The following is a 12,366-nucleotide window of genomic DNA, read 5'->3' as shown; positions in this document are numbered from 1 at the left end:
TTGTACATCCACCACGGACCAACCATCTCCGCCATCGACTTTCCCAGCTGCCCTCGTTTTATTAGGCTAAAAGGAATGCTTTTCTGTCATTAGGCCTGTGGGCAACCCCGATGGAACGAGTCTCATTCGTCTTGATTCCGGTGGGCTCGCCTGTGGCTGCACCCTGGTCTTTTGTCACATCCAATGACGCCCCCAACATAACACAAATTCTTGTCCTGCATTTATCATGACGACGTACGGATTTCCAGCCATGGTAACCCGCCCGCCGGGTAGGCTGGTTGCTATTTCGCCCAACCTCGTGAGGGAAGAATACAACATAATATCTTCCATGCTTTGAGCATTGGACCGCTGGACTTTGGACTTTTTGATCAGATCACGTTCACCTTGTCAAGCCGTCCATCAGGTGATACATCATAGACAGTACCCTCGACATTGTGAGCCATGCCTACAGAAACCCAGACTCGAGTACGTCGCGTAGACTTCATTCCCCAACTCCAAGCCCTGTTCATGTTTCTAGTATTCTGACCAAAGCTCAGGAGAATAACTCCTTTGTCCTTCGTGGGATCAAAGATGTTCTTTTCGAGGATCGACCGGTTCCTAAACTCACGAACCCACACGATGTCCTCCTCCGAGTCGATTTCACCGGCATTTGCGGTTCTGATGTTCATTACTGGCAACATGGTCGCATAGGCCATTTTGTCGTCAATGACCCCATGGTTCTAGGACATGAATCAGCAGGCACTGTCTTCGAAGTCGGTTCGGCCGTCAAGGATCTGAAGAAAGGTGATCGCGTTGCTATGGAACCGGGGGTCCCCTGTCGACGATGTGTGCGGTGCAAGGAGGGCAACTATAATTTGTGCTTTGAGATGGCCTTTGCCGCCACTCCTCCTTATGATGGTACTCTGGCCAAATACTACGTCTTACCCGAAGACTTTTGCCACAAACTGCCCGACAACGTCAGCTTGGAGGAGGGTGCTCTATGTGAGCCGTTGGCGGTTGGCGTCCATATCACCAAACAGGCCAGCGTTCGACAAGGCGACTCAGTCATTGTCTTCGGCGCGGGTCCCGTCGGCTTACTGTGTGCCGCCGTGGCCCGAGCCTTTGGTGCGAAGAAGGTCATTGCCGTCGATATCAACGCCGAAAGACTCGAGTTTGCCAAATCTTTTGCAGCCGACTATACCTTCATCCCGTCCAAGGTCTCGCCACAGGAGAATGCCCAGAAAATAAAGGACGAATTCGATCTCCCCATCGGAGTCGATGTCGCAATCGATGCCAGTGGTGCCGCTCCTAGTGTGCAGACTGCCATCCACGTTCTTCGAAGCGGTGGCCGCTATGTCCAAGGTGGCATGGGAGGAGATGAGATCACCTTCCCCATCATGGCTGCATGCACAAAAGAGCTCACTGTCAAGGGAAGCTTCAGGTATGGCAGCGGGGACTATCAAAATGCTCTGGATTTGGTCTCAAGCGGTCAAATCGATGTCAAGAAATTGATCAGCCGAAAAGTCAGTTTCGACGACGCCGAGAAAGCTTTCGAGGATGTCAAGGCCGGAAAGGCCATCAAGGTGTTGATCGAGGGGCCAAAATGAGCGCTGACAAATGGAATTTTAGTTCATCAATGAAATTCCAGTCTTGAAACTTGTGAATGGCCTTCAAGAGTCTATCAGTTTGTGTCACTCTTCAAGCGCTATGACTCTAGACCCCCTTGCACTCCGGACATGACTAGACTGGAACTTCGTGCAACTTTCACAGCGTCTAGCAAATCTCTCCGCAAGTGACGGATGATTCGAGACTTTACTCTGGCCAACACTCCCTCCAGCTCCACAGTCAGAGTCATCACGTCCTGCACAATCACTCACTGAACCACCAAGTCTCGATCCGGCCCACTCATCGTGCAAATCCATCACAACCAGCGTCCAATTCCATGACAGCAATCCGTCCACAGTCCTTCAAGTCTCAGATGAGTCGACTCATCCGTCCCTGATGCAGCTGGAGTCATTCTCCTCCAGATGACTCAGAGTTCCGACCTCTGGGGTATAAATATGTCTGTTCCCCCTGCCCTTTCTTCGTCTTTTTCTTTTCCTACATCCACCACTTGCATCAAGCACTGGCTCCGTCTCTGCCCTCTTTTGATACTTTGCATTTCGTCCCCTCTTGCAAACGGTATATATACACAAAATTATTCAGCCATTTTGTGACGGCTATTGGGCCTCTGCTGGTTAGCATGTCCGTTTTCCAGCAGCCCGACTCTTCTATCAACTTCCTATTGTTGAGAAGCTGAACAACTTCAACATCCTACATCAGTCACGAGAGGACAATACTCCCGCAAAGGAAGCTGAGTGCTCGGTCCGTGACTGGTCCAGTGGTGCGCTCCGTTGCGATCCTTTTCAGTTCTGGTTGCCTGGCGTTTTCTCATTTCGGTACATTACAAATCTTTGGGATCATGCCTGTTGTTCTGGAAATTACGATTACGAACGAAACCTCGCAACGCCTTTCGCGCCTCGACCCAGAGTCTATTACGAATCATTCAGTCTCCCCTTCGAGTGAATCTGGCGGAAACCGTGAAGAAAAAATTCAACGGAAAGGGTCTGGTCTGGCGCCTACGAGGTCATGGATGACCCATCACAACCGTCTTCGTGGAAGAAGGCTAGAAATCCTGGCTGATGTAACCGCAACTCTCTCCAAACGAGATGGCTCAGGGCCTTACAGAGAGTGTTGCGGAAGTCCTTGTCCACCGTACAATATTTGGCACATTGTCAGCATCTGTGGTTCGACTACAGCAGGGCAAAGACCGAAGATGGCTTTGTCCTTTGGCCCTTGAAATCTGGGCAGCAATCGGTACTCTGAAGAGAGATATTTCAGGCATGAGGAGTCAAGACGGCAGGACAAAGACCGAAGATGGCTCTGTCCTCTGGCCCTTGGAATACCTATGGGCAGCGATCAGGAGAAGCGACCGGTGTCTATCCTCTTATCAACCACGATAGAGGACCAATCGACAATATGCATACACAAACACAAACATACATCCCTACGAACTCATGTCCCAGGGGAGTTTGTTTGTGGTCCGGCTCAACCACAATGCTGAATTGAATGTCATCGCTTGCTGGCTTGACATTGACCCAGCTTTAGTTATGTGGTCCTGGAGGAGATGGTCAGGCAATTACGGGTCTGAACGGTTCAGTAATGTCAATGCTGCCGTGCTCGAACTTAGCCAATAACATGTGAAAATGGCGGAGACCTACGAGTTCAACGTCGGATTGTCCAGTATGAGAAAGGTCATCCGTGTTGGGTTGTCCAGTCCAGTATGAGAAAGGTTATCCGTGTTGGGTTGTCCAGCACAAGCCTATCGACCTAAACCTGATGTCCTTGACCCTGGCGATCGACGACGAATTCAGTATTAAAGCAGCAAAACAATGCCCACTTGTGTTCGTTGACAAGCTCCTCGCTTGGGCGGGCGGAACTCCGAGTCTCTATCTCGCAAAAGAAAACAGAGTTATTTGAAAGATTTGACGAACTTCACGATGTCATGATCCATGCCGAGTCCTTGATTCGGAGTAAATGGTCTGCCAGGTCGGGAAAGGACCGCAGAAAGATCCTGAACGAGACAAAAATGTGGCAAGAGGTGCCCGTGATTGTCTGGTGACCTTTGCAGACATCTGCAGCATTGCCTACAAACCAGAAAAGGGCAAATTCAGTGGGAAAGGTGCCTGGCTAACTGGCGATGCAGTTATGGGTTGTATTGCAGCCATGCGAGGCCAAGGAGATGATGCATTCTGTGTGATATCGCCTTACGCTTGGGAAAGGGAAACTTACAAGCGTAATCGACGAGCAAGGCCAACTGCACGCCGGCAAAACATTGAACAAATTGTGCACAAGCGAAGCTGTCATATCACGTTGACATGACCAACTTCGAAGGTGCAACGGGTTGGATGGGTACATCTACTGCTCCTCCCCCCTTCCTTTGCATATATCAAGCAACTCAGACGGTCGGATCTTCTAGCTATTACAGCTCCAATTGAAGTCAATGTGACTCCAATCCTTTTCTTCCTCATCGTTGAGAAAACCTCGTCGTCTATCATTGCGATACGACAGAAGCTGTCTCACAGGTGTTGTAAGCAGAGAGCAACAGAGCTGGACATTAGGCTGGTGAGAGGATTGATGTGGTACGAGACGCAGTCAACACCACCGAGTGATATGTATCGTGGAAGTTGTCTCGGATTGTACTATATCTGAGACATTACTGGGAGATGAGATGGATTTCTAGAACCCATTCACGGAGGCAAGATGGACGTGCTGGGAATAAGAACGACGTGCCCTGTACATGGAATGGCACAGTTTGCGATACTCAGTTCGAACTCAATTATCGAGTCCGCCTAGATATTGAAGAAGAAGGAAAAAAAATCATAAAAGCCGTTGAAACTAGATTATCTATTCAGTCCCTCCGTAGTCACTCTAGAGCATATCGACTTCATTTGTTCGCCTTGGGCGCGCGGGTGATATTTGAGTGATCATAATCTGGGATGAATGATTTCGTTATAATGCCAATTTTGTATGTACTGATTGATGCTTGATCATCAGGTCAACACCAACACTCCTTTTGAACCGCATCTTTTCATTTCCTAGATCAAGTCAACCTCTGTCCGGTGATATTGAATTCAACCTTGCTAATGCCATAATTGCCCATGATCCACAATGTGTTGAGGTCTTCACCGGTCCATGCAAAGTTCTGGACGGTGTAGTTTGTTTGGATGCGGATGAGTAGTTGGCCAACATCGTCGAGAATGTCGACGCCTTGTCCTGACCCCGTGAAGACATAGCCCTCTTGACTGACCTTGAGACCATCAGGAACCCAGTCTTGAGCAAGGTAAAAGGCGCGTTTGTTGGAGATTCGGGTTCCGTTGTTGGAGACATCCCAGGCGTAAATGGCTCTCTTGCCTGTCGTGTTGAAGGTGGTGCCTTGGGAGCCGAGGGCTGGGTCGATGGTTCCCGTCACGGCACCCGTGTCACTGATGTACAAGGTCTTTCCATCCGGCGTGAAGGCGATCCCGTTGGGCTGTTCAAGACTGTCGTCGATGAGGAACACAGCGCCAGTGTCAGGATTGAAGCGATAGCTTGCAATAGGGAGTTGTGGTGCAGTGTCGGTCAATGCGTTGAACCAGCTGTATGCAGGATCTGTAAAGAAGATGTCTCTGGATTGAGGGTGAACTGCCAAATCATCAATGTTGTTGAAGTAGAAGCCGTAGTAATTGTTGAGGAGAACGACCGATTCATTCGTGGCGGGATCTACCGTCCGGATGGACACCCTTTGCTCGCCGCCTGGAAGATCGTCGGCCCCTCCTGATGCGGCAAAGAGGATCAAACCATCGCGGAATGTACCACCATTGGGGGCGTAGACCGGCGGATTAGGGGTGTAGTTGCTGAGAGTGGGCGGGTCATCGTTGAGGTTGACAACGAGTTGGGGTAGATGGCCGATCGGTGGCGCCAGGACAGAGATGAAAAGGAGGTTCTGCTCTGGAGCATAGACTGGCGCTTCATGCACAGCTTCGGAGACTTCAAAGACAAATTCATAGCTTGGGTTCTCGCCTAGGAGTTGCAGTCCTCGTTCGCGGTCAAAGACGACGAATGATGCATTGCTGAGTAGACCAAAGCTCGTATCGTTCCCAACTGTGGTATTGCGAAAATCATAAGACTCTTTGTTGGTGGAGATTGAGCGATTAAAATGGTAGGGCAGGACGGCGGCCTGGACAAGTCAGTTGAGCTTTAGTGGATGCTCGGGAGTGTCCATACATATTTGTTGACGCAGACGATAGCACTGTCGCTAGGGCCACAGGTTTCTACCAAGGGGGTCGTTACCCCTGCCGGTAGCACAACCTGGGCCAAACTGACGGGCGCCGACAGCAGAGTGAGAAAAACCAAGGAAGCTTTCATGTCGGATGGGCTGATGGACCTTGACGACGTTTGCAAGCGGGGAGATTTACAGAACCCGACGAGGGTATATGTAGACTGTCCATGTTTGCGCGATCGTTGCGGGGTTGTGTTCCCAGTTCTCGCTTAGTTCGTGTAGAGAGGCAAGTTGTGATGACGATCGCGTCATAGGCTGATATTGAAAATTGGAAGCCTTTGAAGATCCCACGACAGGTTAGCGAAGCTTTTCTCCAAACCCTGCGGGCAGAAGCTTCGAGGCACCGGAAATGCTCGTTGTTGTCGTCCACCACGCGAAGGGGTTTGGAGTAATTGCCGAATATAGTTTCTCGATAGTAGATGTGGGGGATCTGCAGGATTTGCGGAGAATGCCTGCTAAGCTCTGCTGACCAAACGTCATCAAATGAGACTTGAGGTTTCAATAGCCTAAGTGTATAGTCGGTGTGAAATGCCGGTTGTAGACGAAGTGATGCAGGCGACTCTAGGGTCTAATGTCGTGCATTGAGACCGGTGGCATCCTCGATGCCAGTATTTCCGGTGGAAGTTGGATTAACAGGTTCACCGGCAATATTTGCGATGACTTTTAGTTTAGCATTAGCCTTGGCCAGACGGTCGTCAAAGTCGGTAACTGCCTCGTCCGTATTGTCCTTTACAACCATAGTCGGATCCGAGGTAGACAAGAGAGTTTCAATGTGCCTCTGGAGTCTGGCATTGGATGGAATATTTCCTAGTGTCTGAATGATCTCGCGTAGCAGAGTAGCCTCAGTTGCAATAGCCGATGATTGCGGGGTTTGCTCGTCTTGACTTTGATCTGATTCTCTTGTGACTGAAATGCGTGAGTGCCAAAGCGTTGCTCGTCCATGGGACTTTCCGAGTTCGAGAGCCTTCTCGAATCCTTTTTCTATCCCAAAGGTTCTCCCTTCAATCATGCCAGCATAACGGCTGTCAGATACACCGGCCTCATAGCCTTCATTGTAATATTCGTCTTCTAGCTCAAGGAGCTGATCAAATGGATCGGCAGACATGTCGATGTTTGATATTGGCTTGCCGCTTTGACTCTTCCTTGGGCAATATGGCGACAATCTCGCGCGCAGTCGTGTTCAGCTGCGAGGCTGGTGTATCTCAGGAAGAGACGATGGATTGCAAGAGGCTCACAATATCAGGACGTCTATCATATCGTTGATGTCTCAAGGCGAGAGTGTATATGTTGGAAAATGCTCTGGGAAAATCTGAGGCTTAAATGTAAGCATCAAGACTAGCGGCTTGGGTGGATGACTAAGAATATTTGTGCGGCAGGCGCAAGTGCGCAGGTGGCAAGTGCGTGCAGGTGGCAGGTGCAGTCCAGGCAGTCAGTCACACCTTCCTCAGTGCGGGGATTCAAATGACTCCCAAGAATTCTGAGATATTCTGATATTCTGATATTCTGATATTCTGATATTCTGATATTCTTGTTACTCTGCATCCTCTCTTCAACCACCTCAACACTGACGTCCACCCTTTCAAGCAGGCGATAGACCATAGAAAACCTCAAGAAGCCATACACTCTCACTCGATCCTTTTGCGTTGTCCTCAAATCCACCCAAGGCTGAGTCATAGAGCCACATTCAACCCACCTTCCAGCCCACCATGGGCGACCAGAAGATCTTGCCCAAAGAAGGCCAAAGAAACATTCTCATCACCTCTGCCCTACCATATGTTAACAATGTAAGTGTACTCTGAGCCCTGCGATGGATCAATACTGATTATGACTGTTTAGACTCCTCATTTAGGCAACATCGTTGGCAGCGTGCTCAGCGCCGACATCTTCTCCAGATACTGCAAGGCCCGAGGAAGACCTACCCTTTTCGTTTGCGGAACGGACGAGTACGGCACTGCCACTGAGACAAAAGCGCTGGAAGAAGGAATTACCCCAGAAGAATTATGCGCGAGATACAATAAAATCCACGCCGAGGTCTACGAGTGGTTTGAGATTGGTTTCGACATCTTTGGTCGAACTCCTACCCGCCAACACACGGAAATCTCCCAATCAATCTTCCTGAAGCTCCTCGAGAATGGCCACCTCACCGAACACACCAACAGCCAGCCTTTCTGCGAGAAGCATGGCAAGTTTCTGGCCGATCGATTCGTCGAAGGCACGTGTCCCAAATGTGGTTATGACGACGCTCGAGGTGACCAGTGCGACAAATGCGGAACTCTCCTCGATCCTCTCGAATTGATCAACCCTCGATGCAAGGTGGACGGAGCAACACCGACGGTGCGGGAAACCAAGCATACCTACCTGCGGCTGGACGAGCTGCAACCACAGGTTGAAGAGTGGGTTCACAAGTCGATCGAAAAAGGTGGCTGGTCAAGAAGCGCAAAAGTGATCACCGAGGCGTGGTTGAAACAAGGTCTGAAAGAAAGAGGCATCACTCGAGACCTGGCGTGGGGTGTTCCAGTTCCTCGACCGGGATACGAAAACAAGGTGCTTTACGTCTGGTTCGAAGCGTGCATTGGGTACCCTTCGATCACGGCCAACTACACGGACGAGTGGGAAAAGTGGTGGTACAACCCGGAAAATGTGCAGCTATATCAATTCATGGGCAAGGACAACGTCCCTTTTCATTCCGTCATCTTTCCGTCATGCCAGTTGGGAACCAAAGACAATTGGACCAAGCTCCACCATCTCTCTTCCACCGAATATTTGAATTACGAGAATGGTAAATTCAGCAAGAGCCGTGGAATCGGAGTTTTCGGCAACAACGCCAAGGAGACCGGTGTGCCTCCGGATGTGTGGAGGTACTATCTGCTCAAGAATCGACCAGAGTCCAGCGACACGCAGTTTGAGTGGCGTTCATTTATCGATGGCAACAACTCGGAGCTTCTGGCGAAACTGGGCAACTTTGTCAACCGAATCATCAAGTTGGTCAATTCCCCCAAGGCTTACTCAGGAGTGATTCCTGAGTTCGATCCTCACAACCTTCCCGAATCGTTCAAGGAGCATCTGGCCGAGATTACTGAGTCAGTGAAGCTCTATCTTTCGGAAATGGAGGCAGTGCATCTTCGAAATGGAGTGAATGTCGCCATGAAGATCGCCGAAGCTGGCAATGGTTTGATCCAAGCTCATCGGTTGGACAATGCGCTGATCGCCAACGACCCAAAACTGGCGGCTGCGGTGGTGGGAACAGTCATCAACCTCATCTACCTCACGTCGGCCATTTTTGAGCCTTATCTTCCTGCAACGACAGCGTCCATCCGCAAACAGCTCAACCGAGACTTTTTACAGATTCCTTCGGAAGAAGACATTGAGGGAGGGTGGCTGCCGACTTATATCCCATCCGGCCACAAGATTGGTCAAGCAGAATACTTGTTTACTAGAATAGACGAGAAGAAAGCAGACGAATGGAGAGACTACTTTGGAGGAAACCAAGCGGAGCGAGAGAAGAAACGCAAGGAAGAAGCAGAGCTTGCAGCCAAGAAGCTTGCACAAAAGGAAAAAACCAAGGCCAAAAAGGCGGCACAGAAGGCGGCGGCAGCAGCGGCAGCAGCAGGAGGAGGGGAGGGGGTCGAGAAGAACGCCAAAGGAGGGTCAAAGGGTAAAGATGCAGTGAATAAAGTGTCGGGTGTAGGAGAGGATGCTGCTGTAGAAAAGATGACGGACGGCGTGGCTCAGGTGACACTGCCGAGTTCTTGATGATAAACATGGGCCGTGGAGTGAGGGACAGCGGACAGCGGACAGCATTTACGAAGAAGATGTTAGACTCAAGGTCATGTCGAGCGATGATATGTTCAAGATGTCCTGACTGATGCAGAATTTCCATCTGTGATCATCTGTAGTGCGATTTAGGATACAATGAAACGAATTGCTCGAATGTAAATGCCCTTGTCTATGTCATGAATGTAGATGGTACAAGTCGTCTTGGTGCTCACTGTCGCCATCGCCACCCATCTTGAAAGGTCCACAAGGCTTGATGTTAGTTTTCTTTGTATAACAAAACTGATGCTCGGATTGCCATATGGACTGAGAGTCAATTGGAGGTTTGGTTGGAGCAGCATCGGATTTGGCCGCCGCTTGTGAATTTATCCCCAACTTCCAAGGCGTTTCGCTGGGGCCGAGGGGCTGCTGGGATCTTGATGGTTGGTCCAAGGTCATCGGGAGGGCGTAGCAACTGGAACAGCTGGAATTACGTGATTGTGAGGTTTGATCACTGCCGAGGAAGAGAATTCCATGGTCAGGTCATGCCACCAGACACCATCAAATCTGTTATATAATTATATTCGAATGTCAAGCCTTTGGTCGTGATAGTTGTAGTAGTGGTAGTGATGGTGAATTGATGTCCTCCTTTTATTCCCACTAAATCATCCTTTTGGATCGACCATTCATCTACATCTATCCATCACCATGTCCTTCGATAGCATCCCCATTCTCGATCTCTCGCTGGCGAGGGACCCCGCCACCAAGCCACAATTCCTACTGGATCTTCGCCACGCCTTGCTGGAGGTCGGCTTTTTATACATTAAAAACACGGGGATCCCGCAGCCACTGATCGATGAAGTGATCGATCTAGGCAAGAGGTTCTTCACCCTTCCTGACGAGGAGAAGCTCAAAATCGAGATGAAGAACGCCCCGTCGTTCCTGGGCTATAGCAAACTCGGCATGGAAATCACTCGCTTCAAGACCGACTGGCGAGAACAGATCGATCTATCCACTCCTCATCCAATTCCCGGTCCAGACGATCCGCTCTATCGCAACCTACTCGCTCCCAACCAGTGGCCCGCCGAACAGGCTCTGCCCCGCTTTCGCCAGGTCTATGAGGATTACATGGCCCGCATGGGTGATATGTCGATGGAGTTTACCAGCCTGTGCGCCCAAGCCATCGGTCTGCCAGCTGACGCCTTTGCCCAATTTTTCGACGACTCTCAGCAGCACAAGTTGAAGATTGTCAAGTATCCGGATCTCGAGGAGCTCGGCGTCGAGGGCGAGGCTCAAGGTGTGGGCCCCCATAAGGACAGCATGTTGACCAGTTATCTCCTCCAAGCCAGTCACCATCGTGGCCTGCAGGTGCAGAATGCAGAGGGCCAATGGATCGACTGTCCGCCCTTGGACGGTACTCTAGTCGTGGCCATTGGCCAGGGCATGGAAGCTCTCACTCAGGGTGTCTGCCAATCAACCACCCACCGCGTCCAGAGCCCAGCACGAGGTACTGGCGCCAGATACAGCATTCCCTTTTTCCAGGGCGTCAGCTACGATGCCACTTTCGAGAGCATGGACGTTCCAGAGCCGGTGAAGCAATTGCGCGCAGACATCCTTAAGAAGAGAGGTGGCCAGCGTCTCGACGACATCGAATTCACTTTTATCAAGGGCATGTGGTCCAGGCTCGGTGAAGCTACCTTGATGAACCGCATCAAAAGTCATCCTGATGTTGGAGAACGATGGGTAAGATACGGTCAACTGTCACCCTCTCTTATTTGAATTGACACTAACCACAATTCTTAGTATCCTGATCTGCTGAAGAAAATACATGCCCAGCAGGCTGACGAGGCCGCCAGAGTGCTTGCAGCAGATACTGCCTCTACCACATCAAGCCTTCCACCACAGCCCCAGTCCGTTTCCGCACGTTGATATTGAGATCCCTCCATCTTGTAATGTCTTTAGTAGCACTTGTTTAGCGAGATGGCTCAGGTAGATGATACTTTAGTCGCAGTTCTTCCGACCAGTCGTTGGCTTCGTCGCTCTGGTTGTCGGACATGGTGGCTTTGGTTTTGTCGACGTTTACTATGGCCGGCCGTGACGAGTCATAGGGGTGCTAGGCGGTGTGGTAGGCAAAAACGGGGGAACATGGTGAACAAATCCCATCCTCAGCGTCTGGGTTGATTGCGGGCGGTTGCGTTGAAGATTTGAAGATTTGGCCACCTTTTAGCGTGTGCTTTTGACGAGGAGACTCTCTTTCATCTCCTCTCGGCCACTCTCAACTAAGCAGACTCTCTCTCATATGCCCTCAGACAAGTAGCCTCACTCTCGTCTCCTCTCATATAAGTAGATTCACTCGCATCTTATCCTCATCCAGCGTATCCTCTCGACCAAGATAAACGCACCATCGCCTCCACCTACCCACTCTCCTCCATGGCGAACCACTCCCCGTATGAAAACTATACACTTGAACGCCTACTGTAAGAAGCTAGTAACCGCTATCTCTCCACTCCTAGAGACCCCTCCAACGGATAGATAGTGACATTCCTCGATAATAGTGACTACCAGCGCTTAAGAACTACTTAACTATTAATAGATCAAGCATAAGACGCCGACTCTAGTCCAGTAATACCTCTAGGTCTCTACTTCTATTCGTTTATCTACGCGACCCTCGTTAGCTACTGTGCTTTTATACTCTTCGCCTTTCAATATATCCCGGATATCTCCATCCTATAGATTAACGACGACGGCGCCTACTTCTGGTATGAAATAGTCAA

The 12,366-nt window shown here is 50.2% G+C and overlaps 6 protein-coding genes across 6 annotated transcripts; 4 read left to right on the top strand and 2 right to left on the bottom strand.

Moving 5' to 3' along the window:
- Window positions 1-150: 150 nt before the first annotated feature.
- On the top strand, window positions 151-2,176 carry PV10_03352 (chlorophyll synthesis pathway protein BchC). The gene is made up of 2 exons (XM_016367788.1): window positions 151-465; window positions 537-2,176. The coding sequence occupies exons 1-2, from the start codon at window positions 442-444 to the stop codon at window positions 1,584-1,586; spliced, it is 1,074 nt and encodes a 357-aa protein (XP_016227306.1). The 5' UTR covers window positions 151-441; the 3' UTR covers window positions 1,587-2,176.
- PV10_03351 (uncharacterized protein) lies at window positions 2,164-3,802 on the top strand. The gene has a single exon (XM_016367787.1). The coding sequence runs from the start codon at window positions 2,441-2,443 to the stop codon at window positions 2,816-2,818; it is 378 nt and encodes a 125-aa protein (XP_016227305.1). The 5' UTR covers window positions 2,164-2,440; the 3' UTR covers window positions 2,819-3,802.
- An 819-nt stretch (window positions 3,803-4,621) lies between these two features.
- PV10_03350 (uncharacterized protein) lies at window positions 4,622-5,925 on the bottom strand (the record flags this gene model as incomplete). Its single annotated transcript, XM_016367786.1, has 2 exons — window positions 4,622-5,737; window positions 5,785-5,925. 2 exons carry the CDS (start codon window positions 5,923-5,925, stop codon window positions 4,622-4,624), a joined length of 1,257 nt encoding a protein of 418 aa, XP_016227304.1.
- Window positions 5,926-6,407: 482 nt separating this feature from the next.
- Window positions 6,408-6,944, bottom strand: PV10_03349 (uncharacterized protein; the record flags this gene model as incomplete). The annotated part of the gene is made up of 1 exon (XM_016367785.1): window positions 6,408-6,944. The coding sequence occupies one exon, from the start codon at window positions 6,942-6,944 to the stop codon at window positions 6,408-6,410; it is 537 nt and encodes a 178-aa protein (XP_016227303.1).
- A 414-nt stretch (window positions 6,945-7,358) lies between these two features.
- On the top strand, window positions 7,359-9,815 carry PV10_03348 (methionine-tRNA ligase). The gene is made up of 2 exons (XM_016367784.1): window positions 7,359-7,623; window positions 7,676-9,815. Exons 1-2 carry the CDS (start codon window positions 7,546-7,548, stop codon window positions 9,590-9,592), a joined length of 1,995 nt encoding a protein of 664 aa, XP_016227302.1. The 5' UTR covers window positions 7,359-7,545; the 3' UTR covers window positions 9,593-9,815.
- Window positions 9,816-10,144: 329 nt separating this feature from the next.
- On the top strand, window positions 10,145-11,961 carry PV10_03347 (uncharacterized protein). Its single transcript, XM_016367783.1, has 2 exons — window positions 10,145-11,335; window positions 11,396-11,961. The coding sequence occupies exons 1-2, from the start codon at window positions 10,301-10,303 to the stop codon at window positions 11,519-11,521; spliced, it is 1,161 nt and encodes a 386-aa protein (XP_016227301.1). The 5' UTR covers window positions 10,145-10,300; the 3' UTR covers window positions 11,522-11,961.
- The last annotated feature ends 405 nt before the right edge of the window (window positions 11,962-12,366 follow it).

This window comes from Exophiala mesophila (genome assembly GCF_000836275.1).
Source record: "Exophiala mesophila strain CBS 40295 unplaced genomic scaffold supercont1.2, whole genome shotgun sequence".
NCBI lineage: Eukaryota > Fungi > Ascomycota > Eurotiomycetes > Chaetothyriales > Herpotrichiellaceae > Exophiala > Exophiala mesophila.
This window is presented reverse-complemented; position numbering and strand designations above follow the sequence as displayed.